The 27,593-nt window shown below is 33.0% G+C and overlaps 1 protein-coding gene across 6 annotated transcripts in view; it reads left to right on the plus strand.

Annotated features, from left to right (window-relative positions):
- CCDC88A (coiled-coil domain containing 88A) overlaps positions 1–27,593 on the plus strand; it is a 113,070-nt gene that overhangs the window by 54,507 nt on the left and 30,970 nt on the right. For all 6 annotated transcript variants that reach the window (XM_057740968.1, XM_057740969.1, XM_057740967.1 and 3 more), the window contains exons 9-18: positions 2,614–2,695; positions 5,134–5,292; positions 6,687–6,833; positions 7,415–7,559; positions 10,357–10,541; positions 15,902–16,039; positions 17,403–18,473; positions 19,975–20,102; positions 22,832–22,970; positions 27,062–27,226. In XM_057740968.1, the coding sequence (XP_057596951.1) occupies positions 2,614–2,695; positions 5,134–5,292; positions 6,687–6,833; positions 7,415–7,559; positions 10,357–10,541; positions 15,902–16,039; positions 17,403–18,473; positions 19,975–20,102; positions 22,832–22,970; positions 27,062–27,226 (2,359 nt within the window). The remainder of the gene's footprint in view (positions 1–2,613; positions 2,696–5,133; positions 5,293–6,686; positions 6,834–7,414; positions 7,560–10,356; positions 10,542–15,901; positions 16,040–17,402; positions 18,474–19,974; positions 20,103–22,831; positions 22,971–27,061; positions 27,227–27,593) is intronic.

Genomic DNA, 27,593 nt, shown 5'->3' on the forward strand with positions numbered 1-27,593 from the left:
ATCTGTAGATTGCCTTGGGTAGTATGGCCATTTTAACAGTATGAATTCTTCCAGTCCAAGAACACAGTATATCTTTCCTTCTGTTTGTGTCATTGTTTCTTTTATCCATGTGTTACAGTTTTCTGAGTATGGGTCCTTTACCTCCTTAGGTAGGTTTATTCCTAGGTATCTTATTGTTTTTGATGTGATGGTAAATGGGATTGTTTCTTTAATTTCCTTAATAGTTCATTGTTAGTGTGTAGAAATGCAACAGATTTCTGTATATTAATTTAGTATCCTGCAACTTTACCAAATTTGTTGATAAGTTCTACTAGTTTTCTGGTTGCATCTTTAGGATTTCCTATCTGTGTTGCCGAACTTAGGTTCAGCTGCTCATTGTTGGAAGGCCAATACTTGAGAGACAAGTATTGGTTGGAAAAGAAAGTTTGTTTTATTCAGGAGGCTAGCAACCTAGGGAGAAGGTGGACTGGTGTCCAAAAACCAACTCTGAAGATTCTGTTGGACCATGAAAGTTTTTAAAAGGAGAATCAGTTTGGAGGTGGTCAGAGTCTTGTTATCTTCTCCTGTGAGCAGACATGCTTCTGATGGGTTGGTGGTAAGGTAACAAGGTAGTGTTCTAGGAATCTTGTGCTCAGCCTGTAGTTTCCTGCAGAAGGACCCAAAGGTATTGTTATGTATATTCTTTGGGGAGGAACCAGGACCCTGCTTTATTGCTGCACTGTTGTTTCTTGACTATTCCTCCTTTGTTTCTGCATTCCCTTACTTCCCTGATTAGCAGCTGTTTGAATCTGCCCTTTGGAACTCAGGGGAAGTCAGGAGGCTGAATGAAGCCTATTTCCTACAAACAACAAAGGGGGGACATGAAAAGGATTTGTACCTGGGAGGGTTCCACAGGGTCCTGCTCAGTTTCATCTATAGTATCATATCATCTGCAAATAGTGACATTTTAATTCTTCCTTTCCAATTTGGATTCTTTTTATTTCTTTTGCTTGTCTGATTGCTATGGCTAGGACTTCCAATACCATGTTGAAAAAAAGTGGCAAGAGTGGGCATCCTTGTCTTATTACTGACCTTAATGGAAATGCTTTCAGCTCTTCACCATTGAGTATGATTTTAGCTGTGGGTTTGTCATATATAGCCTTTATTATGTTGAGGTATGGTCCCTCCATGCCCACTTTCTGCAGTTTTTATCCATAAATTAGTGTTAAGTTTTGTCAAAAGGTTTTTCTATATCTATTGAGATGATCATATGGTTTTTATTCTTCAGTTTGTTAATATGGTGTTCAAAAAGATACATGTGCCCCAATGTTTATAGTAGCATTATTTACACTTGCCAGGATATGGAAGCAACCTAAGTGTCCATCAACAGATGAATGGATTAAGACAATACAGTATATATGTATACAATGGAATGCTACTCAGCCATAAAAAGAGTGAAACTTTGCCCTTTAAAACCACATGGATTGACTAGGAGAGTATTATGCTAAGTAAAGTAAGTCAGACAGAGAAAGACAAATACTGTATGCTGTCACTTATGTGTGGAATCTAAAAAATAAAACAAACTAGTGAATATAACAAGAAAGAAACAGACTCATAGGGAATAAACTAGTGGTTACCAGTGGAGAGAGGGAAGGGGGAGGGACAACATAAGGGTATGGGATTAAAAGGTACAAACTTATATGTAAAATAAACTACAAGGATATATTGTACAGTACAGGGAATATAGTCAATATTTTATGGAGTATAACTTTTAAAAATTGTAAATTAGTGTATACCTACAACTTACATGATATTGTATATCAACTATACTTCAATAAAAAATTTTTCTGGTGAAAGAAATGTTTAAACATGAGCAGGTATGAAATGTCAGAAACAGATTGTTTTACACAATGAACATTTACTTTTTATTATTTAAGAACAGAAGGTGGACAAGTAGAGACAGTGAAGACTTACTTTGAGGAGCTTGGCTCTGAAGGGGAGATAGAAAATGGGAGTTAGAAGTAAAGCAATGTAAAAAGAAAAAAGTGTGTAGCAGGAGAAATATGAAGATGTCTAGACTACAGGGAGGAAACCAATAGAGATGTAAAGATTTTCGCGCATTATTGACCAAGGGATTTTTGCAGAAACTAACGCCTGTGGCTGTAATACGTCTCCTGTCAAAAATGTGTCAGATATCTGTGTGGCAGTGTATTATTTTCTTTAGGTCATTGTAAATGTTGAAAATAGTTTGGAAACCCTTAGAAGTCTCAGACCCAGATAGTTTTGTCTTGCATAAAAACTCTCCCAGCTTATTTTTCTTTGACTGTGCAGAGAGGGAGAAAGAGATGAAGGAGAATGGGAATTAGAGGATAGCAGAAAAGATGAAGAGAGAGAAGCTACCTTATGAACTATGAGGACATTAGTCATTGAGGTTGTATTAGTCTTTGGAGAACTTTAAGGGAGAGTCTTACGACATCCAGTCATAAATTCCTAATACCAATTTCTTTGTCTTTTTCCGCAGGTTGGGGTTATGGCTAATACTGTGTTAAATTAGATATTTAGTAATGATAATATGACGATCATAGTTTTCAAAGCATTAGGTTTATTATTTAATTAATATTTTTTGCACTTAAGGGAGGAAAAAACTGAACAGTTGTTGGACTGTAAACAAGAACTTGAGCAAATGGAAATAGAACTCAAAAGGCTGCAACAAGAGGTTTGTACCTGGAACTTTTATTATATAGGATCAATTGGAAATTGATTTTTCTTCTTATAATTTATAACATTTGCCTTACTGCTTACTGAGGTTTAATGAAGTCCAATGACTTTTTCAATGTTACTCTTTTCAAAAATGCCAGAGCCAAAATTAGAAATCAAAATTAGAAACATCTTTGAAGTTTTCTTTTTTTCTCTATCAGTGCCATTCAAACTTTGTTAAGATTCCAGGGAGCCTCCTAGGACTGGCACAGTTCCAAGTTTGTCTTTTTTATATATTGAATTCTGTGGGCTGGAAGCTGGAATATCTATAGGTCTCTGCTCTCTGATGGTGCTTTATGTTAACTTATATATTACAGAATGCTTTTTAATTTTTCACTCTTTTTCTACTATATAAGATCCAAAATTTTTACTTTTTTAAATACTATTTTTATTTTTCTAATGCCTTGTGTTTTTTCATCTTGAACCAAGACTGCTTAAGAATTTGCTTCTTTTAATTACTCTGCAATGTTTCGTTTTCATTTGGAGGTAGGACGAGAGGTCTTCTTTAACACATAAATGATAAGGATTGGGGTAAGGCTGGACAATTATTTATTCTCCTTACTTCGCCTAACCTTCCATTTTTAATTCAGCGAACACTTCACTTGCAGTTATCATAACTGACACCTTTCTAGACGAAATGAATCTAGGGGTCACAATTTTTAGTTCTAGATGTACTATTGACTGCTGTTCCACTTCTTGGAAGCCAGGTTTTTGTATTTGTGTTCCATCTAAAGTAGTGGTTCTCAGTCTTTTTGGTCTCAAGACTCTCTTTACTCTTAAAGATTAATGAGGATTATTTAATGTGGATTCTCTTTACTGGAATTTACCATATTTGAAATTAAAACTAAGAATTTTTAAAGTATGTATTAATTCATTTAAAAATAATATTCAACCCATTCCATGTTAACATAAAAATTATATGGTAACTAAATAACCATTATTTTCCAAAACAAAAAAAATTAGAAGAATAGTAGTCTTTTATATTTTTGCCAATCTCTTTATTTAATGCCTCACTTAATTGACGACTACCAGATTCTCATATTTATTGAATATTTCTGCATTCAGTCTGTTAAGATATCACATGCCATTTATGTAGCCTCTGGAAAACTCCACTATGCCCTCATGAGAGAATAAGAGTGAAAACAGCAAGTTTAGTATTAGTATTATTATGAAAATAGTTTTGACCTCATGAATTCCCTGAAAGGGTTTCAGGGACCCACACATTTCCCTGGATCACACTTTGATTACTGCTACTCAAAGAATTGCAAGAGGGCTTTTTAAAGTTTGAATTTTAATATTTATTTTAAAATGACGTAAAGATATGCACTAGTCATATGCAAGTAATCATTCACTTGAAAGTATTAAAAACTCAGCAGGATTTTGGTAACATGTCTGTATAGAAACATTATTTCTCTAAAGTAACTAATGATCAACTTTTGTAATAGTTTGCCTCTTCTGTGTTTTTACTATCTTGCATTTTGAAGTTAACTTTTCACCTTAAATTTGTTGCAAATTGTTATGTTAAGAAGTTTACTTATTTTAAAATATCCTGAATATTTTTTACATTTTTGATAGAGAACATTATATATAAAAGTTTGTATACAAGCATATGTTTTTATATTTGTATAGAAACATTTTTAAGTTTTTATTTTTTATTAATTTTTAAAAATATTTGTTTATTTATTTGGCTGTACTGAGTCTTAGTTGTGGCGCATGGGATCTTCATTGCCATATGTGGGATCTTCGTTTTAGCATTTGGGATCTTTAGTTGCAGCATGTGAGATCTAGTTCCCTGACCAGGGATCGAACCCGCACCTCCTGCATTGGAAGTGCAGAGTCTTAGCCACTGGACCACCAGGGAAGTCCCTAGAAACATATGTTTTTAGAATACTTCTTATTCTTCGTTTAAAAAAATGCTTTTTTATCTCCCCGTTTTGAAAAAATAACTGAAGGTGTAATTTAAATACCATTGAATTTACACTTTTTGCAGTCCATTGCCTTAACTACTTGGCCTCCTCATCCCACAAAAAATCACACTTTTAAAGTACACAAGTCAGGGTACTTTAAAGTACACAACACTGGTGGTCCAGTGGTTAAGACTCTGCGCTTCTAATGCTGGGGATGCAGGTTTTTTTTTTTTTTAATTTTATTTATTTATTTATTATTTTTGGGGGGGTGCACCAAGTTCAATCATCTGTGGGGATGCAGGTTTGATCCCAGGTCAGGGAACTAAAATCCTACATGCCGCAGCACAGCAGGGCCAAAAACAAAGAAACAAGTACAAAAGTCATTAATTTTTTTTTTTTTTTGGGTAAATTCATCAAATTGTACACCCCAAGGCTTATCAGTTTGAAAATAGAAATAATATTTTAAATATTAATATATGTTTATATTTAGAACATGAATTTGCTTTCGGATGCTCGTTCTGCAAGAATGTATCGAGATGAATTAGATGCGCTTCGGGAGAAGGCCGTCAGAGTTGATAAGCTTGAAAGTGAAGTCAGCAGATATAAAGAGAGACTACATGATATTGAATTTTATAAGGCAAGAGTTGAGGTATGTTGTGTAATTTAAACCATTCACAATTTTTTTTCTTTAAAAGTATTACGATTTTTCAAAATGCATTTAAAATGCACTTTAATAAATGTAAGGAACTCTTGAAACATTGAGCAAACTGTAAATAGCATCAGGTGTTTATTTTATGATAGATTAGCATATTGTTTAGATTTGTGAAAAGGAATTTTTGGACTCTATTCATTTTATTGAATTCTTTGGGGCTCTTCTTCCATTCCTTTATTTAGCATTATAGGTAGGGAAGACTTTTGAAATCAAAGTAAAGTATATATATCTCTACTAATTTCAAACTCATTTCTGGAAGTGAGTGCAAAACATATTTCTGATTGCTGCTCAACTCAAAATACTAAATTAGGATCAATGAAGGTGAAATCAATATTTGTCATCTTCTCTCCCTCCCTCTCCCTCTCTCTTTCTCCCCTTCCACCCCATTTGTCTCTTTACACACATATGTATATGAACAAATTAGAAAAATCAGTTTTTCTTACTTAGTGGTTGCAGTTCTGAGTTACATGAAGTTCAGTTTGACAGCAAGAATTTGAAAATCCTTGCTTCTTGCATTCTTTTTTCCTTTCTCAGTGATTTCTTCATTGTCTGTAAACAGAGGAGATTTTGGTTAGTTTCAATAAGGGGATAAGAAGGAAGGAGTATGCTAAATCAAGAATTGAAAACATTATAAGAGAAAGTTAGAACTTAGCCTGAATGTTACCAGAAAATAGGCCCAATAGAGTGCAAAGATAAGCTGAATATTAGTTGTTTGTTAATTATTTAAATAGGTGTATGCGTGGCACTATTAAGGGATCCTCATGGATGCCACTGTTTTAATGTACTTTCTCTTGACTTCAGCTTATAAACTTGGCAATATAGATTTGTGAGCATGTCTTCAAAACATATGTAGGAATTTTAAGATGTTTATGTAAAATATTTATTGATAAAGCCTTGGTTTATGATTTACTCAAAAACCCAAACTCTTCACTCTCAAGTAGAGAGAAATCTAAATCTGTTCCATTAAATAAATTAAGCCCTGATTCTGTGGAGATTGGTGTCTTAAGTATCTGGAAGACTGCTTATACTGAGTTCCTTATCCTTGTGACTAAGGAATTTAAATATACCCCAACAATTTCATGTGAACTTATAGTAGTAGTATTCATTCTAAAATAAGTACTGAGTATTTTGTTTATATAATAACTGAAATTCTGGGAAATAAAATGAAATCAACTATATTTCTGTTATTCAGTAGCTTTACTCTTGCATAGAACATTGATAAAGAGAGCTTAATGTCTTATTTTATAATTAAGAACTTTTATATTTCAGAGCTTTGAAATTAACATATTATCATATTTGTGACAAATAAAGCCTCCTTGAAATGTTTATAGGAATTAAAAGAAGACAATCAAGTTTTATTAGAAACAAAGACCATGTTGGAAGACCAATTAGAAGGAACTCGAGCTCGTTCTGATAAATTACATGAATTAGAAAAAGAGAATTTACAACTGAAGGCTAAATTGCATGATATGGAAATGGTAAGTATTATAAGGTAGATCAATTACATGGCCTCTAAGTAAAAATTCTAAGATTCATCTGATTTCCCTATAGTGACAAGGATGGCTAGTGTCCTTAAGGCCTTAACAGAGAAGAGATAAGTTAGATCCTTCCAATTTTATATAAATTCAGGAGTAGTAGAAATTTCTGCTCTTGTTACAGAGGGGTATTATTTATTAATTTTGACTATTGCTTTTCAGAAAACCTGATAAACCATTGTGTAAATACTCCTTTAGAATATAGATATACAGCTATTTGCTAAAATTTATCATTGGGTCAGAAATCATTTGTTATATCGTTAAAACAATATAATGACTATGAAGAGGTGTTTTCAGTGTCCCCAAAGATCACTTTGAAAGGATGTCAGACACCTGATCAGTTTAATGATTAGCAGTAATAATTATAATTGATTATTAGCTTCAAATTGTGAAAATTTTAAGGAACTCTAAATTTATCTCATACAGTTTCTGATAAATGAAAGTTATAAGTAATAAAATATTAGCTTGAAATTGTACTGTTTCTTAGCTTTCTTTTCTCTCCCTACTCCCTGCCAATAAAAAAGGAGCGTGATATGGATAGAAAAAAGATTGAAGAATTAATGGAAGAAAATATGACTTTGGAAATGGCACAGAAACAGAGTATGGATGAATCATTACATCTTGGCTGGGAGCTGGAACAAATATCCAGAACTAGTGAACTTTCTGAAGGTATTTACAATTTTGTTTTATTTAAATGGATAAATGAATAAATGAAGTTGTATTTATGCTTACATTTCTGGCTATTTTATTGCTGTTCTTTATTTTCCCTGGCTGGAGATGTCTCAGAAGGCCACATATCTCCCTAGATAGAGTTTCACAGAGTAATATGTTAATTTCCACATTCCTGGGTCTGGTCCTTATCTTTGTATGTCTTACAACTCAACTGAGTGCAGTAGCAGATTTGGTCAATTGTTTAGGCAAATTTCATGTTAATATCACAATAAACTGGGAAATCAGCTTATTAATTTATTTTGAGAGATATAGCCATCTACTAAATAGAACAGAAAAGTCATATTAGCTGGTCAGCATGTTCTTTGACTATAGGCAAATCTAAGTAGGAAATCAGAATACAGTGGGAATATTCTTTGGTGAATATGTACTTGCTAGAATAAAGCAAGTTAGGGATCTTCATGGCTACTTTCATCAATATGTGTAATCTCCATTTTAGGATTATACCTACCATTTATACCCTAGAGGTAATGAAAGACCCCAGATAAATTTTTAACTTTTGGCTCTATTTCCCTAGGCTCCACATTAACTTGTCCTGTTTATTAAAGGTGCACACGCACATACAATGTGGCTTTTTGTGGTAAAGCTTTGAGTTTGCTAATACTGATATATAATACTTTATTGAAATTATACCCAGGTCACATTTATTTGAATTAGACTGGTTCCTTAATTCCTCAGTTACCCAGTATTTAGGTTATTATACCCGTTTTTCTTCCTTCAGCAGATATTTATTAAGCACCTACCATATGTAAAGTATTATACCAGGCCCTGAGGAGATAGTGGTGAGGTAGACATAAAGTCTAAAACAGCTTATAGCCTGGTGCTTAAAGAATAATTACTTCTACAGATGACTCATCATATTTATTACTATTAGGCTTTTCCTAATTTTACACTTGAGAACCTAGTTCCAGATTCTGGGACTCCATGTAAATTGACTTCATAGTAAGTGATTATATTCAGCTGAGAATGAATTTGCTAAATGTGTTACTTAAAATACTTGTGGAACTTTTTTATTGTATTCTATTTGAATTGAGTTACAAAGAAAACAATTCAGGCTTAAATGTTTTCTGCTACTTAAGTAGTTAAAATTACACTGTTAGGGGTTTTCTCACCTGTGAAGTGGGGACAATAATAGTAAGTACCATCTTGTAGGGTTGTTGTGAGGGTTGAGTTTGTTAATGAAGCCCTTTAAACCTGTGCCTAGTAAATAGTAAGCATTTGACTGTTTTTATTATTATTATTATCATTATATCACAGCTGTTTTGCTGGGGTCATAGAACATAAAATTCATTGTGTAGCATAATTTTTTTTTAACTATACAAGGGGCTTTCTAGAAAATTTGCAAAATGTGGAAAAATATAAGGAAGGAAATCAAAGTTGCTGATAATTTCTTGCCTTTTACATTTCACGAAATTTGGTTCTAGAATTTTTCTACACACACATGGTTATTTTCGATATCATCAGATCAGTGTGTATATACAATTAAGTTCCTTTTTCATCTAAGAATATAACATAGACAATCTCCCATGTTAAAAATGTGTTGTAAGCATCCTTTTAAAGTCTTTTAGTCTGACCTGAAGTTTCTTCGAAGCATGTAATAGTGAAAGTTTTATTAAGGCATATCATGTTTTGTAGCCTAATCTTGTTGAATTGAAATGCATGACCTCAAATCATGAATTAGAGTTTTACTTAAGAAGACTTGGACAGCTAATGGAATTTATAAAGTCAGTGACTATCTAGTATACCAGCTTTTAATAAAAGATTAACATTGTGCTGACTAGAACAAAAACCTGAAATAAGAATTGAGGCTTTCTTTACTTAATATCTAGGGGATATTTTACTCTACCTGATTTTTAAAAGGATGTATGATTTGTGGGGATACATGTTTGTGTGTGTGTTTCTTTGCTTTTTATGATGGAGGATTTCAGACATACACAGAAGTAGACAGACCCAGAAATGCCCTCCTGTATTTCTGTTTATTTCCCTTCCTGAAGTCTGGAATTTCAAAATTAAATTCTAAGTGTCACATTTCATTTGCAAATCCTAATATTTTTATATCATCAAAATACTTAATGTCTGTTTTAGGTTTATTAAAAAATAATTATTTTTGGCTTACTGGAGAGCATCATTTACAGAAGTTGAAGCCAAGTTTTCTTATTTTAAAAAATACAATGCTGAAAGCTACTTAGAAAGATGATTTCCGTTGGCAAAATGGACTGCATGTTGCTATTTATGCTTAATTAGCCGGGATTCTTCATTTAGAGACTTTTTCGAAGTGACCAGTGTATAGTACTGTCTTGCCTTTCTCAGAATCAGATTAGGATTTTTCCCCCTCAAGCTGTTTTCCTTTCTCTTTGAAGGTGTGGCATAGAATATGCTTTATAATTCTTGAGTCACACAGTGATTCTATTAGATACACAGGGTAATAACTATATTTTGTCCAAGTAACCTAAGATTCATTGAGGTTAAATTTAATTTCTCATGGAATTAGAATCGAAAGTCTAGTCACTTCAGTCTAAATTTTGTACTTTTTTTTTCACTAGAATGCTTATGGATGCATTATAAATTCAAGATTTACCTGTATTTTATTTCTCTTTTTTTATTATGTCTATCTGGCATAACTTTATAAATTTTTTATAAAGTTAAGGACCAGATGATTTCATGTATTTATACTAAATATTTTAAATAGTGAAGAGTAAACATAGTTTTATCAGTGACATATTTTTCAATATTATAGCACCACAAAAATCCTTGGGCCATGAGGTAAATGAATTGACATCAAGTAGGTTATTGAAGTTGGAGATGGAAAATCAGAGTTTGACAAAAACTGTAGAAGAGCTTCGGAGTACTATGGATTCTGCAGAAGGCACCACTTCCAAAATCCTGAAAATTGAAAAAGAAAATCAAAGACTAAGTAAGAAGGTAAATAAAAATTAATGTTTAATGTAATGTAAAAAAGTATATATAAAAGTATAAATAAATAGCACTGAGATAGAACATTTATTTTCCAGCTTTTAATGTACCCTCAGTATTATTTTAACTTATATAAAATTTCAGTTATATAAATGTGAAGTGAATGAACTCTAGACTCATTCAACTTCAACAATCATTAACTTAAAGCCAGTCTTACTTCTACCCTTGATACTCTCCTCACAACCACTAGATGATTTTGAAGTAAATCCTAGAAGTGATGCTATTTCACCAATAAATATCTCAATATAAATCTCTAAAAAGTAAGGAATTTTTTTAAAAAAAGAACAGTGGCATTATCATACTCAAAAATTATAGTTTTTGGCCAGCATTTAAGTTTTTCCAAATCTATTAAGGTTTTTAAAAATATTTTATTTGAATATGAATCCACATAATATTGGTACATTCAATCAGTTGATGTGTCCCTGAAGTCTTTTTTAGTCTATAGATTTACTCTTCTTTCCTAGCAGTATTTCTGTTGAAGAAACCTCAAACAGGTGGTACATGTCTGGTTGTCTCTGTGATGTCAGTTGTCATAGAAAATCATTTGCTTAGATCCCTTAATTATCAGAGGTTACAAAATCCTGATATTATATCATTCCTTCTTAATTTGGTAGCTAGAATATTGCTGTTAGAAAAAACTTTTCTTTTAAGAACTGTTGATTTAAAAAAAAACAAAACCATTGGTTACTCTGAGGAACAGCTTTTAGGGATAAAGTAGAATGAATGAATGATTCTTTACCTTTATTTACCAGTTTCCTAGTAATGAATTGGTTCTCTCATATCCTCCTGAGATAGTTAATGAGTGAGTTTGTTGTTTGTTTTAGGGTCGTTATGAACTCATGGATTTAAAAATATTTGAAGTATTTCAATACACTATTTATTTTTGCTACTGTCCCACCTCTTTAAGCTGCTTTCGGAATAACATGACCTTAGCACTCCTGGAGAGCTTCCTTGCTATCTGCCGTGACAAAGTGTTCTAGGTTCCTCTTAAATATTTCCTGCCTCAGGCCTGGAAAAAGCCATGTCTCCAAAACGCCCTTGTTCCTTTTAGTGGGAAATGGTATTTAGAGACCACAATTTAGGGATTATGAAACTTGAATTTTAACTAGGCTTTGATTGAACAGAAATACAAATGTACCTTTTTTTATTGCATTTTACTTTATTACACTTTACAGATAATTGTGTTTTTTACAGCTTAAAAGTTTGAGGCAGCCCTGCTTCAAACAAATGAGAATGTTTTTCCAACAGCATTTGCTTATCACTTCATGTCTGTGTGTCACATTTTGGTAATTCTCACGATATTTCAAACTCTGATCATTATTGTATTTGTTATAGTGATCTCTGATCAGAGATCTTTGATGTTAGTGTTGTAATTGTTTTGGGGTGCCACAGACTGCACCCATATAAGATAGTGAACTTAACAAATAAATGGTGTGTGTGTTCTGACTTCTCCACTGACTGGTGAGTCCCCTGTCTCTCTCCCTCTCCTTAGACCTCCCTATTCCCTAAGACACAAAATATTGAAATTAGGCCAGTTAATAACCTACAGTGGCCTCTATGTGTTCAAGTGAAAGGAAGCATCACACGACTCTCACTTTAAATCAAAAGCTAGAAATAATTAAGCTTAGTGAAGAACGCAGGTTGAAAGCCAAGACAGGCTGAGAGGTAGGCCTCCTGCACCAGTTAGCCAAGTTGTGTATGCAAAGAAAAAGTTCTTGAAGGGAATTAAAAGTGCTACTCCAGTGAACATATGAATAAGAAAGTGAAAGAGCATTATTGCTGATATGAAGAAAGTTTTAGTAGTCTGGATAGAAGACATGCCAGCCACAAAATTCCCTTAAGCCAAAGCCTAATCCAGAGCAAGGGCCTCTCTTTGATTCTTTGAAGGCTGAGAGAGGTGAGGAAGCTTCAGAAGAAAAGTTTGAACCTTGCAAAGGTTGGTTTGTGAGGTTGAAAGAAAGAAGCTGTCTCCATAGCATAAAAGTACAACAGGAAGCAGCAAGTGCTGATGTAGAAGCTGTATTTAGTGATGTAGAAGCTGTATTTAGTTGTGCAGAAGATCGAGTTAATATAATTAATTGGGTTGGCTACACTACACAGTAGATTTTCTGTGTAGACAAAACAGCCTTCTATTGGAAGAAGATGCCATCTAGGACTTGCATAGTTAAAGAGGATAAGTCAATGCATAGGTTCAAAGCTTCAAAGGACAGGCTGACTCTCTTGTTAGGGGTTAATGCAGCTGGTGACTTGAAGTTTAAGTCAGTGCTCATTTACCATTTCAAAAATCTTAAGACCTTTAAGAAACCTGCTTAATCTACTTTACCTATGCTCTCTTAATGGAACAACAAAGCCTGGATGATAGAACATCTATTTATAACATGGTTTACTGACTATTCTAAGCCCACTTCTGAAACCCACTGCCCAAACAAAAATTCCTTTCAAAATGTTAACAGCTCATTGACAATGCACCTGATCACCCAAGAGCTCTGGTGTAGACTTCTGATGAGATTCATGTTATTTTCTGTGCCTACTAACACAACATCCATTCTGCAACCCATGGATCAAGGAGTAAGTTTGACTTTCAGGTCTTATTCTTTAAGAAATATATTTTGTAAGGCTATAGCTGCCATAGAAAGTGATTCCTCTAATGGATCTGGGCAAAGTCAATTGAAAACATTCTGCAAAGGATTCACCATTCTAAATGCCGTTAAGAGCAATCATGATTCATGGGAAGGATTCACCATTCTAAATGCCATTAAGAACATTCATGATTCATGGGAAAGTCAAAATATCAACATTAACAGAAGTTTGGAAGAAGCTGATTCTAACCCTCATGGATGACTTGGAGGGGTTCAAGACTTCATTGGAGGAAGTAATTGCAGATGTGGAGGAAATAGCAAGAGAACCAGAATTAGAAATGGAGCCTGATGATGTGACTGAATTGCTGCAATCTCATGATAGAACTTTAATGGATTGGGAGTTGCTTCTTATGTGTGAGCAAAGAAAGTGGTTTCTTGAGACGAAATCTACTGGTGAAGATGCTGTGAAGATAGTTGAAATGATAACAGAGGACTTAGAATATTACATAAAGTTGATAAAGCTGTGGCAGCGTTTAAGAGAAGTGACTCCAATTTTGAACAAAATTCTGTTGGTAAATGCTGTCAAACAGCATTGCATGCTACAAGGAAATTGTTTGTGAGAGGAAGAGTCAGTCAGCGCAGCAGACTTTATTGTTTTATTTTAAGAAATTGCATAGTCACCCCAGCCTTCAGCAATCACTACCCTGGTCAGTCAGCAACCATCAACATCTAGGCAAGACCCTCCACCAGCAAAAAGATTACGACTTGTTGAAGGCTCAGATGATGGTTAACATTTTTTAGCAGTAAATGATTTTTTAATGATGGTATGTACATTGTTTTCTTAGACATAATGCTGTTGCTCACATACTAGACTACAGTGTATGTAAACATAGCTTTTCTATGCACTGGGAAACCATAAAATTCATGTGACTCATTTAAATGTGATATTTACTTTATTGCCGTGGTCTGGATCCAAACCCACAATATCTCTGAGATATTCTCACAATTGGAAAATTGTGGAACAATTAGACCAAGTAATTTATTTTTGCATATCTTTTTGCCTACACACACACACACACACACACACAAAATACATAAATAGAAATTCTGTTATAAAAACATACATGATATTTTTATCATGAATACCTCCCATCACATATACTCTCCAAAATGTGCTTTCACTTTTGTTTCCAGTTCTTGGTCACTGTGAACAGTACTGAAATAAATATTCTTATACATGGATCCTTATGAATTAATTTTTATTTCTATTTGTAATCAGCCATGTCTAATTTTTCCTTCAGTGGGTTCTGGGTTTCTAGACTTGGTTATGAAAATCTCCTTAATTTTTAGACTAGTAGTTTCAAAGAGGTGTGCATCAGAATTACCTTCAGGACTTGTTAAAATACAGATTGCTGAGCCCCATGTCCAGGGTTTCTAATTAGGCAGGTCAGGTCTAAGAATTCTCATTTCCAAGAAATTCCTAGGTTATGCTCACCCTGCCGTTTTGGAACCATGCCTTAAGAACCACTGCCTTAGATAATGTGGATAGACTACTTGATTTTCTTGCAAGAGTTTTACTCTTTTACAACATTTTTGCATCATCTTTAGTTCATTAACCAAATAATCTTAATAAGTATTTCACAATAAATATAGTGTTAAAGTAGGAGTGGCCATTTAGAACTGGAAACATTTTTATTTTTGTTGTCACTATAATTGCATCTGGAAATTTGATTTTGAAATTAGCTTTAAAGTTTAATTAGTAAATTCTTAGTGATTCCAGCAATTTTTGATCAATTCATTGTGTATCTTTTGTAAACTGAATGTTTCACTTGAATTCCATAACACAACAAATGAATTTAATTAAATAACTACTACCCATATATTTCAGTCAGTAATGGGAGAACTAGATTAGTTATTAATAAAGCTTTCTCATTGTGTAAATTAATGTTGAGTTATTGGATAAGATTTGTGACTTGATGCTTTTGAGATATTACTTCTTAGATTTCCTTAGTATTGATACAAGGATTTAATAATATAAGTAATATTTAAACTTGAAGTATTTTACATACCTAAATCTTCTTTATTTTTTTTATTACCTGGTTTGAATATGTTATATAATGGGAAATCAATAGTTTGGCATATTTTGGAGTTGAATTTGCTTTTTCATGCTTTTTAACCTCATTCTTTATTGTATCTTTAAATGTGTAATTTATGATAAATTTAAACCTATAATGTAAGTATTTGCTGGTATTTTGTTCAGATCTTTTTTTCTCTAGTAGTCTCCTTTTTTCTCTCTTTATTTTAATCCAAGTTTCTTCTTGTTTCCTCATTTTCTCATCTTTTGCTTCTTGAGCACTGAAGTTCCTTGACTAATTAAAATTTCACTTTTTACAAACCCATTCAAACCAAGAGAGTTTTCAGTAGATTTGTGCATTCTTCATATGGCATGTGTGTATATATTCAGTTGTGTTTGTGTTTAGAAATAGAAATTTGCCCTCAAAGATGCAGAGTTGGTAAGAAAGATCGTCATGTCTGTATATTTTATACAGCTGCTAAAATTAGCTTGGAATATTATCAGTACTTGAATTTTCTCTATGAAATTCTTAAATTTCACCATTTGAGCATTAAAACTGTATTCTATCCTTTATTCAATGATTAGCTTTTGTTTTTATGTTTCCACTATTATGAAATATTTAATAATATATTGTTTTGTGATTTAATTTTCTCCAGGTAGAGATTCTTGAAAATGAGATTATTCAAGAAAAGCAAAGTCTTCAGAATTGTCAGAATTTAAGCAAGGATCTAATGAAGGAGAAAGCTCAGCTTGAAAAAACAATTGAAACACTTAGAGAAAATTCAGAGAGACAGGTTCGTAAATTTCCTATTAAGCAACATATTTTAAAATTTATTAACAAAAGTTATTTTAAAGTTTCTGCAAACAAAATGTTCATCAAAACGTTAAATGGAAATGTTTTAGAATTTTTTAGATTTTAAAGTAGCTATAGTTTTACCTAACTTTCTATCACATGCATTTTAGGAAAGTTGAAGGAAAAGCTTAGAAGTTTTTAAATTGCCAGTGTGTTTAATAATTATCTGGTATAAAATTTAGTGATACCTGTGTTTGAATTGCTTACAAGTGTCAGTGGAATTGAACTGCAGATTTGAAAGTCCCCAAGTGAAGTTGAGGTGAAATGCAGCTCTACTCTGGTCCCACTAAAGTGGGACAAGTGGTGGCAGCAAACATCTTGGATATTTTCATACTTTCAAGTGTTTATTGGTTATTCTCATTTTATGCGTGAGGAAACTGAGAATTGAATAGATTAAGTGACTGGCTATTTTAAACTTTCTAATTTTTAGAAGTAAAATGGGGACTTCCCTGTCAGTCCAGTGATTAGGACTCCTTGCTTCCACTGCAGGGGTTCATGAATTTGATCCCTGATAGGGGAATTAAGATCCCACACCCCACGTGCTGTGCGATGTGGCCAAAAAGAAAAGGAAAAAAAAAAAAAGAAGTAAAATGATTTGTTTTGTATCATCTAGATATAGTCCTCAAGCCACCTATAAAATACACATTTCCATAGAGCTACAGTAACAAAAATTCTAGAGCTAAGTATGAATCTCTACTTTTACAAGGTTCTCAGGGGATTAACACACTGAATTTTAAGAACCATTACAGTAGGCCATGCTATAAATTGGATGGACTAGTTTTAAAATGTACCAAGGATTTTGTTATTTTGATGTTTCCAAATTAGAATTCTCTTAGAGAATGAATACACACAAATGTACGTCACTGCACATGCACATATAATATAGTAAATATTGTATTTACTGAGAACTCACTGTGTGTATGCATTGTGAAATTTATTGAATGAACATAAAAGCTTGTATCTTCAAGAAGATATGTATATACATTTCACTTATACTCATGTTTGAATTTAAAACATGTAACCATAAATAATCTGAAGATCATTTTGATTAATATTTAATACATCTCTCTTAACCATTCCTTTACATTATGGACTCCCTAAAGATATGAACTTTAAAGACCTGGCAGTATATGTACATGGTGATCTCTCAGTAAATATTTGTCAGAATTAAAATTAAGATAGATAGTTTTAGCACCTTTTTATGGTGTGGTTTCCCTGTTAGTTTTTAGAGGGGAAATTTATGTAATTTAAAATATTTAGTTCATATTCAATTAAGTTTTAAATTTTCTCCTTTTTTAAATTAGATTAAAATATTGGAACAGGAAAATGAACATCTGAATCAAACCGTGTCCTCTTTAAGGCAGCGCTCCCAGATAAGTGCTGAAGCAAGGGTGAAAGACATTGAAAAAGAAAATAAAATTCTCCATGAATCTATCAAAGAAACCAGTAGCAAGCTAAGCAAGATTGAATTTGAAAAAAGACAAATCAGAAAAGAATTGGAACATTATAAAGAAAAAGGAGAACGAGCAGAAGAACTTGAAAATGAATTGCATCATCTTGAAAAAGAAAATGAATTGTTACAAAAAAAGATAACCAATTTAAAAATTACTTGTGAAAAAATTGAGGCCTTAGAACAAGAAAATTCAGAGCTGGAAAGAGAAAATAGGAAATTTAAAAAAACATTGGATAGCTTTAAAAACCTTACTTTTCAGTTAGAATCCCTAGAAAAAGAGAATTCCCAGCTTGATGAGGAAAACTTAGAATTGCGAAGGAATGTAGAATCTTTGAAGTGTGCAAGCATGAAAATGGCTCAGCTGCAACTAGAAAACAAAGAACTGGAAAGTGAAAAAGAACAACTTAAGAAAGGTTTAGAGCTCATGAAAGCATCTTTCAAGAAAACAGAACGCTTAGAAGTTAGCTACCAGGGTTTAGATACAGAAAATCAAAGGCTGCAGAAAGCTCTAGAAAACAGCAATAAAAAAATTCAACAGTTGGAAAGTGAACTACAAGACTTAGAGATGGAAAATCAAACATTGCAAAAAAACCTAGAAGAGTTAAAAATATCTAGCAAAAGACTAGAACAGCTAGAAAAAGAAAACAAATCATTAGAGCAAGAGACTTCTCAACTGGAAAAGGATAAGAAACAACTAGAGAAGGAAAATAAGAGACTCCGACAACAAGCAGAAATAAAAGATACCACATTAGAAGAAAATAATGTGAAAATTGGAAATTTGGAAAAAGAAAACAAAACCCTTTTCAGAGAGATTGGTATTTATAAAGAATCCTGCATTCGTCTGAAAGAATTAGAGAAAGAAAATAAGGAGCTTGTGAAAAGAGCAACTATTGATATAAAAACTTTGGTTACATTACGAGAGGTAAATATAGTTACTTAAATTTCAGGAAATATTTTTTATATTTTTCACACAGAGGTTCTTTAAATTTTATTGCAGTAATTTGCATAATCTATTTATGGGTCAAAGTAGAAATTTAGAATTAGAAACAGTTTCCAAGTTTCCTACTTTTGCTAAACTAAGAAGTAAATGTAAATTTGTATTTTAAAGAAATTGGCATAATAAGGTTTCCATGTGGTATCTGACTTATTACGTTCTGATTTTATACTTTTATTTCAAAGTAATATTTTTTAAGCTCTTTATTGGAGTATAATTACTTTACACTGTTGTGCCAGTTTCTGTTGTACAACAAAGTGAATCAGCTGTACTTATACATATACCCCCGCCTCCCACAACTCCTTCCTACCCTCCCTATCCCACCCCTCTAAGTCATCACCAATCATCAAGTTGATCTCCAAAGTAATATTAAAACATTTGATCAAAACTCTTACTGATTGTGATAGCTACTAGTAATTGAATGTGCCAAATACTGGATAATTCTTACAACCAGTCCTTTATAGGTGTTATCTCCATTAGATTAGAAAACTGAGGTTCAGAGATGTTAAGTAACTTACTTAAGACTGCAGTGGTAGATTTGGATTCCTGGTTTTAAATCCAGATCTTTCAGACTTCAAAGCCCCTTGAATTTTGACCTCTAAGCTAGAGAATGCAAATCAGGTTGAATTTAAAGGTCAACACTGAACAATTGGTAGTTGGTTGAATCTGTATGTGGAGAAGAATTCTGAAATTTATAGGAGTAGATTGGCAATAAATTGTTGGTGTAGCTCAGAAGATAGCATGCTTGGCTTTTATTTGCTATCTCTGTGCTATATACTGTATATGATAACCCTTTAAGTTCAATTGAAAACTGTCTTAGTTAAAATTCTGGCAGAAGCTCACATTGGGAAATCTGCCTTTCTGCTAAAGAGGCATTAAGAGGGGACCATTATTATCCTTTTTTTTTTTTTCTTTCTGAACAATAGGTTCCTGGTCCCTGCATCTGTAAGAGTTCCCCCTAGTTATTCAGATCAATATCTTAGGCCTCTTCCACTGGGAGAGAGGTGCTTGTGGTGGGAGAAGGGTGTTGTATCCACCATATATTCATAAAAAGAAATGTGCAGGGAAGAAATGTGCACTAAGGTTCTAGTTCATTATTAGAAAATTAATGGACGTGTGTTGTTTTCCCCACAGTTTTCAAGCCTAACATGTGTAATCACAAGTACAAGTTTCTCCTTTTAGTTTTTAAACACTAAAAAGTTAAAACGAACTATTAGCAAAATAGAAGGAAAACAATACTCTTTGAACTAGGTGATAATTTTGTTGCCTGTTTTTTATTGATGAAGGAAAAGCTCAGCAACAGCATTTCTGTCTTACTTGGTTTAAATTATATATATTCCTGGATGGTGGTAGTTGGAATCTTGGCTGAATTTCTTAGATGTTTATGTTCCTAACATTCACATGAGTTTTGTATTGCTTTTAAAATAAGGATTTGGTGAGTGAAAAGTTGAAGACTCAACAAATGAATAATGATCTTGAAAAATTAACTCATGAGCTTGAGAAGATAGGGTTAAATAAAGAGCGACTCTTACATGATGAGCAGAGTACTGATGACAGGTGAGTACTAAGTCTATCTGAGAAACAGTGGAAATAATTTTTTTTTTGCTCAAACAGTTTCGAGACCGAAGCAATTAAGGTATAAAAATTAATGTGAAAAACTAAGGCTTGACAAACAGAATAAAAAATTAAGTTACATATACTTTAATTTGAGAAGGTTCAATAGGCTTAAAGAGAATTTCTATTCTCCCATGGTAAGTACAGTCTGTCGGTTAATTGGATTTTCTTAGTAGATTTTAGTCTACTATTTAGCATCTATCTAGTTGGCTACATGATTCCAACTAGAATAGAAGTGTGTATTGTTAAGAATATTGTTTTTTGTATACTAGATTTTAATTCATTGGAATTTTTGTAACTATTAATTTGTATTTTGTTGTCTACCCGTTATTACTATTCTAGTAAATATTTATTTTATATTAAATTATATAGGAAAAATTAATGCTGATTATATGGGATTTATGTAATTTTGAGAATATTCAAATTTAATAGAATAGATTGATACTTTTAAAAGTTAATTCTATAATAACAAATAGAAGTAACTTGAGGCATTTATTCTAGCAATCAATTCGAGCAATCTAAATTAATTACTATATAGATATTTCGTGAGAAAATATTTTTTGAGTTAAACATACTGTTAAGGGACAGTTTAGTTGACTATCTTTTAATATAGATACTGAATATGCATCACTGCTTTATTCAGACAGATTTTCTACCTGTCATATATAAGACGTTTTAAATGTAGAGCAAAAAAAGTAGAGTAAAGCATGTAGCTGCCTTAACTGACCCTGTTTTAAATTTATGAACCCAGCTTTTGAAGGGTCCTTCACACTGGTATCTTTTCCCAAACCTTACTTCATACAATTAATTAATGTTAATTAAGCTTTTATTATCTGCTGATTATCAGGCATCAAATAAATAGTAATGTTTCTAGCTGGATCTTGAAGAAGGAAATTTGCAAGGTGGAAATAAGGAAGGGCATTCCATGCAAATAAAGAACAAAGGTGTGTTGAGCAATTCTGAGTTACATTAAAGATGGATTAGAAAAGGGGCAAATCTGAAGGTACAGAGACCAGTTAGGAAGCTCTTGTAATAGACTAGGCAAGATGTAAGTGTGTTCATTAATCCACACATTTTCATTTATAATGAAAGCATTAGATATGGAGATAAGAGTATGTATATTGAAATAAAACTTTTAGGAAAGGGAATTGAGAACAGTTAATAACTATGATCTAATCGGAGGGATCAGGAAAAGAAGTATCTTAAGCCACTAATCCTGCTTCTTTCTCAGCAGATAAGTTAGCCTTAACATCACAAAGACAATTAGAGTTCACAGACATAAATTCCCTTAACATTCCATCCCCTCCATCTTGGAGTTATGTATATCTGCATCTGTCATTATCTGTAATCTCAGATGGTATCCCTAATTCTTTTGTTAGTCTAACCTTTTCATCTTTCAATTGATGTCGTTCCCTCTGACCTTTGAAAATACAATTATTAAGATATTTATTCTTGCCATCAAGGAATATATAGTCTTAATTGTGTAATTGAATGTATAAATAAATTAATTAAATGCAACAAAGTAGATTTAGTGGTGGAATTCCAGAGTGCAGTGTGATCATTCTTGTCTTTCTCTTTTAACAACTATTTTTCCTGTGCCTCTCTTTAAATATAGCTTCCTAAGGTTATGTTGGTAGGCCTCTTATCCATTCTATGAGCATTCCTGTCCATCATCTCAGCTAATATCTATATTATTCTCTGCTTGCTGGATATCTCTATCTGGACAGTCCAGAACTCAGACATCACAAATTTAATATATCCTAAGTCATACTCATTACATGCTTTAAAATTATTTGTTGACTCAAGCCAATACCAAAATCAGTGAGATTTGTTCTCTGCTCTCAATGAACTTAAGATATGGTTGGGCAGAAAATATATACACACAAATTAATTACAGTAAGAGGCAGAATATGATAAAAATTTCTCATATATGTACTTTAGGTTTTTATTTGGTTTAGTCATTGAGGTTCTCAGGTGTAAGAAATAGATTAATCCGTAATTCCTAGTCTGTGGTTCACTCTCAAAGTGTGTTCATGAACTGGCTTTTTTGTTAAAAAATCTTGATTAAGAATAATATAAATATTCATGAACCCACCATTCAAAAAGATAACTAAAATATTGATACTGAAATCTGTCTGCCTCTTGTTCTGTCACCAGTGTTTTGTGTCTTTACTATATCATTCCCTTTTTTAAAAAATATTCTGCAAGTACTCTGTGCCCTGAAGGTAAAGTCTTCAGTGAGCGCTAAGTCTTAACTATTCATATGTACTTGTATAAATATATTACATGTTAATATCATAGACAAATGCTTAATAATATGATAAATCCATCCACTTGCTCTTTCTATAGATTCTATTCTTATAAAACTAAAAGGAATATTTTGAAACTCAGATCTTCCATATGGCTTTTTTGAGTACTGATTTTTGCTTTTGACAGCCTAGACTGTAATTTGGAGCTATGTTTACTCAGTGATTTTTCTGTTTTTTTATTACCAGGAATAGTTTAAAAGGGGTAATAGACAGTAAGAGCAAGATAATTTGCTTCTTTTTTATAAAGTCTATTTTATAAAGCCTATTTATTATAATATCAGTATCTGTGGTCATAAATTATCTTTAAAAATAATTTTCTGACATCCAATAGTGAACTATATTATTTTTATACTTGGATAATAGATACAAACTTTTGGAATCAAAATTAGAATCCACTCTAAAGAAGTCCCTTGAAATAAAAGAAGAGAAAATTGCAGCATTAGAAGCTCGACTAGAAGAGTCCACAAATTATAACCAGCAATTGCGCCAAGAACTTAAAACAGTAAGTGACTTCCTTGGAAAGGGTTTTAATTGTCTTTTTTTTTTTTTTTTGGCCACACTGCACGGCTTGCGGGATCTTACTTTCCCGGCCAGGGATTGAACCTGGGCCCTGGCAGTGAAAACACCGAGTCCTAACCACTGGACCACCAAGGAATTCCCTAATTGTCAAATATTTGGACAGAAAAGTATAAAGTATAAAGTAAAAATGAAACCATTTTATTAATATTTTGTCTGTTCTTCCTTTTTCTTAAATTTGAGTGTATTCTTAAACAGATCTTTGTCATGTAGTTTATAAGAAACTATTTTGTCTATACACTATAAATTATTCAATCCTATTTCATCTATGAGTGTCCCTCAAGCAGTAAGGGAAGTAACAGAATTGTGAGAGTGGGATGGGGAAGAGGCAGGCTTATTTCATTGGGTAAAGCTCTCAATGTGATTCTGACACTTCACATCACTCTTTTCCTATTGAGAATCCAGGTAAAAGTTTGATAGACAAAGATACAGGTATGAGGATAGCAAGTGGAGGGGAATCATGTGTGGTGTAAGAAAGGACTTGATCTGAAAAATTTGAGGTCTTTTCTAAATTTGTTTTCTTGTGATATTTGGAACTATTCAGTGAAGTATGTGAGGCAGGGTCTACTGTCTGTTTTCCATACCTGAATAAATTGAAATTGAAGGGGCTTGCCCATTCCTTAGGGTTTGAGTATGGTAGAGTGGTAGAATCATATTCTGCCTTATTCTCCCTTTTATCAGTTCTGTAGTCATACCAGGAGTGATTTTAGTCAACCAAACATTCAGACTGACAAGTTTACTATAGGCCACATTTAGAACCATGTGATTCAGAACACTGTAGGAAATATAAGCTGATAGTAGGGCACTATCAGGTGTCCCTCTGCACATAATTGTCTGGGAGCAGTCTTCTCACCAGATGACAGTGCAGTGTGTGTGGAGCTGCCCTGGCTTTGAGACTTCATGCTTCACAGCAGTCAACATCTCTTGCAACAACTCCAAGGCATGGACTTAAGACCTTCACAATCTTAAGATTTAAGAGTTGCTGCACTCAGAGAAGTTCAAAGATGTAGCTTCCTTTTAAGTATTTGTAGTTCTCCTAATTACAAATACAATTTACCAGAAGTCATTTTCCCCATAAGCAGTCTTGCCCGATAGTGTAGAGCATTCATATTTTATCAGGTTTCCTGAGAAATAGTTACCCAAAGATGAATTTCCCATGCAGGAAGGGGAAAAGATTTTGTTCCTCATTTGCCCAAAACACCATTGCTGGTGTTTGTCTGACATTAACATGGAATGTTACAGAACATTTTGTTACAGAAGAAATTCTGGAACTTTGTTTAGTTAACATGAAGGGTGGTCCAAAAAAATAAAGTAAAACTTGGTGCCAGAGTCCATTAATCTGCTTTACTTTCTGAACTTTTTGCCCTGTTAAGCAGTCTTGCTGCATTGCAAATAAAGTCAATTTCATGAAGCTACTAAGTCAGAAAACAAGTGGGTTTGAGTGCAGGTGATGATTTCAAGTCTAAAATGTAGAGATTTAAAATTCCATCATTGTCTTCCAGTTCCAGCCATTTTGGCATAATTGGACTATTATTGGACTGTCTTCCTGCCATAAACATGTATTCAACTGGAATTACACTGTTCTAATTTTTAATACTATATGTGAAGAGGCGTACCACTTGGAAATAGACTATGAAAGCTAAATATGAGTAATAGGTGTAAAGTAACCACTAAAACAGCATGACAAAGAGGTATAAGTAAAATGCCAGTAAAGGAGATTAAATTAGAGTAAAAAAATTCAAATGAATGCAGAAAAAGAAAAAAGAGAGAAAAGGGGACAGGTTGGACAAATGGAAAACAAATAGCAAGACAGCAGTTTTAAACCAAACTGTCAGTAATCACATTAAATATAAACAGTCTAAACACCCCAATCGAAAGGCAGAGATTAATAAATTAGATAAAAAGGCAGTACCCACCTATATGCTGCCTCTGAGAAACCTTGATGGAAAATATGTCATTTTCTATATGAACATAAATTAGAGATTCTGATTAATGATACATAAGGTAAAGGAACCATTTTTGAAACTTAGTTGTAAGAACAGTGGGCTAATAATGAGAAGTTCTGAGTTTTATTCTCACATCCCCTTCTTAATGACATATGTCTATAACTCTCATAAGCCTAGAAAAAAGATCTTGTGGGAAATTAATGTAAAATAAGAGACTGGAAATGATGTCATCCATCCATGTTGTTAGGGTGTTGAAAGTATTAAAAAAAAAGAAGTGGATAATCAGGATCCCAAAACACCTATTAGATCACTTGCCAAGATTTAAATTACATTCTATCTTGGCATCTTTTTTTCTTTAGTCTTACATCATTATTTTCTAACTCAGTAGTAGTAGCAAAGTTTGAGCCATAAGCTTTCTTGAGGTTGCATTAGACATTGAATTATTTTAAACATTTATATCCTTGTTTTAATATGAGAGTGAGTCAAAAATTATCTGCACTCTGCCTGTAGAATTTATTTTAATTAACTTTTAGAAAAGACAAATACATCATTTTTTGATATAATCTCCTTACTTTTCAATATCCTTTGTCCGTCTGTCAACAAGTTTTCATATTCCCTCATTAAAAAATGTTTTAGGCTGAGCTGTGAGCCACAAATGCACCACTGTCTTCACTTCTTCAACATAAGTGAATCTTCATCCTCGTAGGGCTGCTTTCAGGGGACCGAACAGATGAAAGTCCGATGGAGCAAGATCAGGACTCTAGGGAGGATGCTTTAACACCTCAAAATGAAGTTTTTGCAGTGTCAATAGTGTGGACAGAAGTGTGCAGACATGCATTGTCATGCAAGATCACAACCCCCTTGGACAGCAGTCCTCTGCATTTAATCTGAAGTTTAGGCTTCCGCTCCAGTAAGCATCTCTATCCATTCATACACACTTCTTTGCAACAAAACACTTTCTCCATACTGTGCACAGTCTTCAATAAATAATGGCACCAGGTATACCCTCAGACTACAAAAAACAAATCACTGCATGCTGCTCTTCTTTCATGCAGATTACAAGTGGGGCATCCATTTTTGCTCACACCACAGTTACAAATGAAGTAACGTAACATGTTCACACCTGCACAGCAGTGACTGAGGCAACAATAGCCTTGAACGGAAAGAGCTGGTAAGACAGTGCAGCCGACAGATTTTAATACAACAGATGTGCGGATAATTTTTGACTCACCCTAGTAGAAAGTTTGGGGTTAATTTAGAAATTTATGATAATCATTGCCTAGGATAACTAGTAATTCAGGATAAGTGTAATAATTTAAATTGAAGAGAGCAGTTAATAGTTAACTTTGGATGATGATCAAGTTGTTAATTTTGATTTTGCTCTCTTAAAGTAGAATTTAGTTGTAATTACACCAGAAAACTCTAGGTAAGATGTATCCTTGGATATATCTTGCTCACTCTTTATAAAATGAATTACAGAAATTTTATGTGGGTCAATATCTGAATAAAGAACTCATTTATTAATATAGGTCATGCTGGGCAACATAATCTTTAAAAGGCCAGACATTTTTGAGACTTTCTCAACTTTATATCTTTTTAAGGGTAATTAATACATGTCAAATCTTTATTTGTTCTTGACCTGGGGATCTCTGAAATCTCTAAATCAGCTATAAATAGCTCTAAAAAGAGTTAGTATTTAGCAGCGTGTCTGTATCCTGTTAGCCTATCCTTCAGTGATATTTTCATCATAAACAGTAGGATCTGAAATTACAAAATATATTTGTAGGAACATGGCACATAAGCAGAGTATATTTAATATTTCTAGAGGAAAGGGTTTAAATTCTACAAAGCATAAGTTGTGATCATGATAATGATACTCATATATATTATTTATCATATTTTTAAATTGGCTGTCTCACATTCACCCGACCATTGTGGAGTCAAGTTAATTATGATAAATATTATAAGCTTGGTGATATGTTTTCTCCCCATTAAAATATTTTAAATAAACTAAAACAATATTATAAATCAGCTATACTTCAATTTAAAAATATTTTAAATAAAATTTTAGGTGAAAAAGAATTATGAAGCTCTCAAGCAGAGACAAGATGAGGAAAGAATGGTACAGAGCTCTCCTCCAGCTTCTGGTGAAGATAACAAGTGGGAGCGAGAAAGCCAAGAAACAACCAGAGAGCTTCTGAAAGTTAAAGACAGATTAATTGAAGTTGAAAGAAATGTAAGTATTTTATTAGGAATAAGTTTTTTAGAAGCAAAAGATCATTGAATATATAACTCAGAAAATTAATCTGGTTTTGTAGCTTTGTTCATTTTATACTTTCTTGACTGGTTTGTTTTATAATCTTAAAAAAGACTGGAAAACTAATAATATTCTTTTCTTCATCACCCTCATATAAGTCCATCAGCAAACTTAGTCAACTGTATCTTATAAATATAACCTAAACTACTTCTCTGCATCTCTGCTGCTAGCAGTAGTCTAAGGTACCATAATCTCTCATTTGGACTATTTAGAGTATCCTTTTAACTGGCCTGCCCCCTTTCACTCCCAAACTAACCCATTCTCCATGAGTAACCTAGGGTTATTT

The sequence above is a fragment of the Hippopotamus amphibius genome, chromosome 7 (genome assembly GCF_030028045.1).
Source record: "Hippopotamus amphibius kiboko isolate mHipAmp2 chromosome 7, mHipAmp2.hap2, whole genome shotgun sequence".
Lineage (NCBI taxonomy): Eukaryota > Metazoa > Chordata > Mammalia > Artiodactyla > Hippopotamidae > Hippopotamus > Hippopotamus amphibius.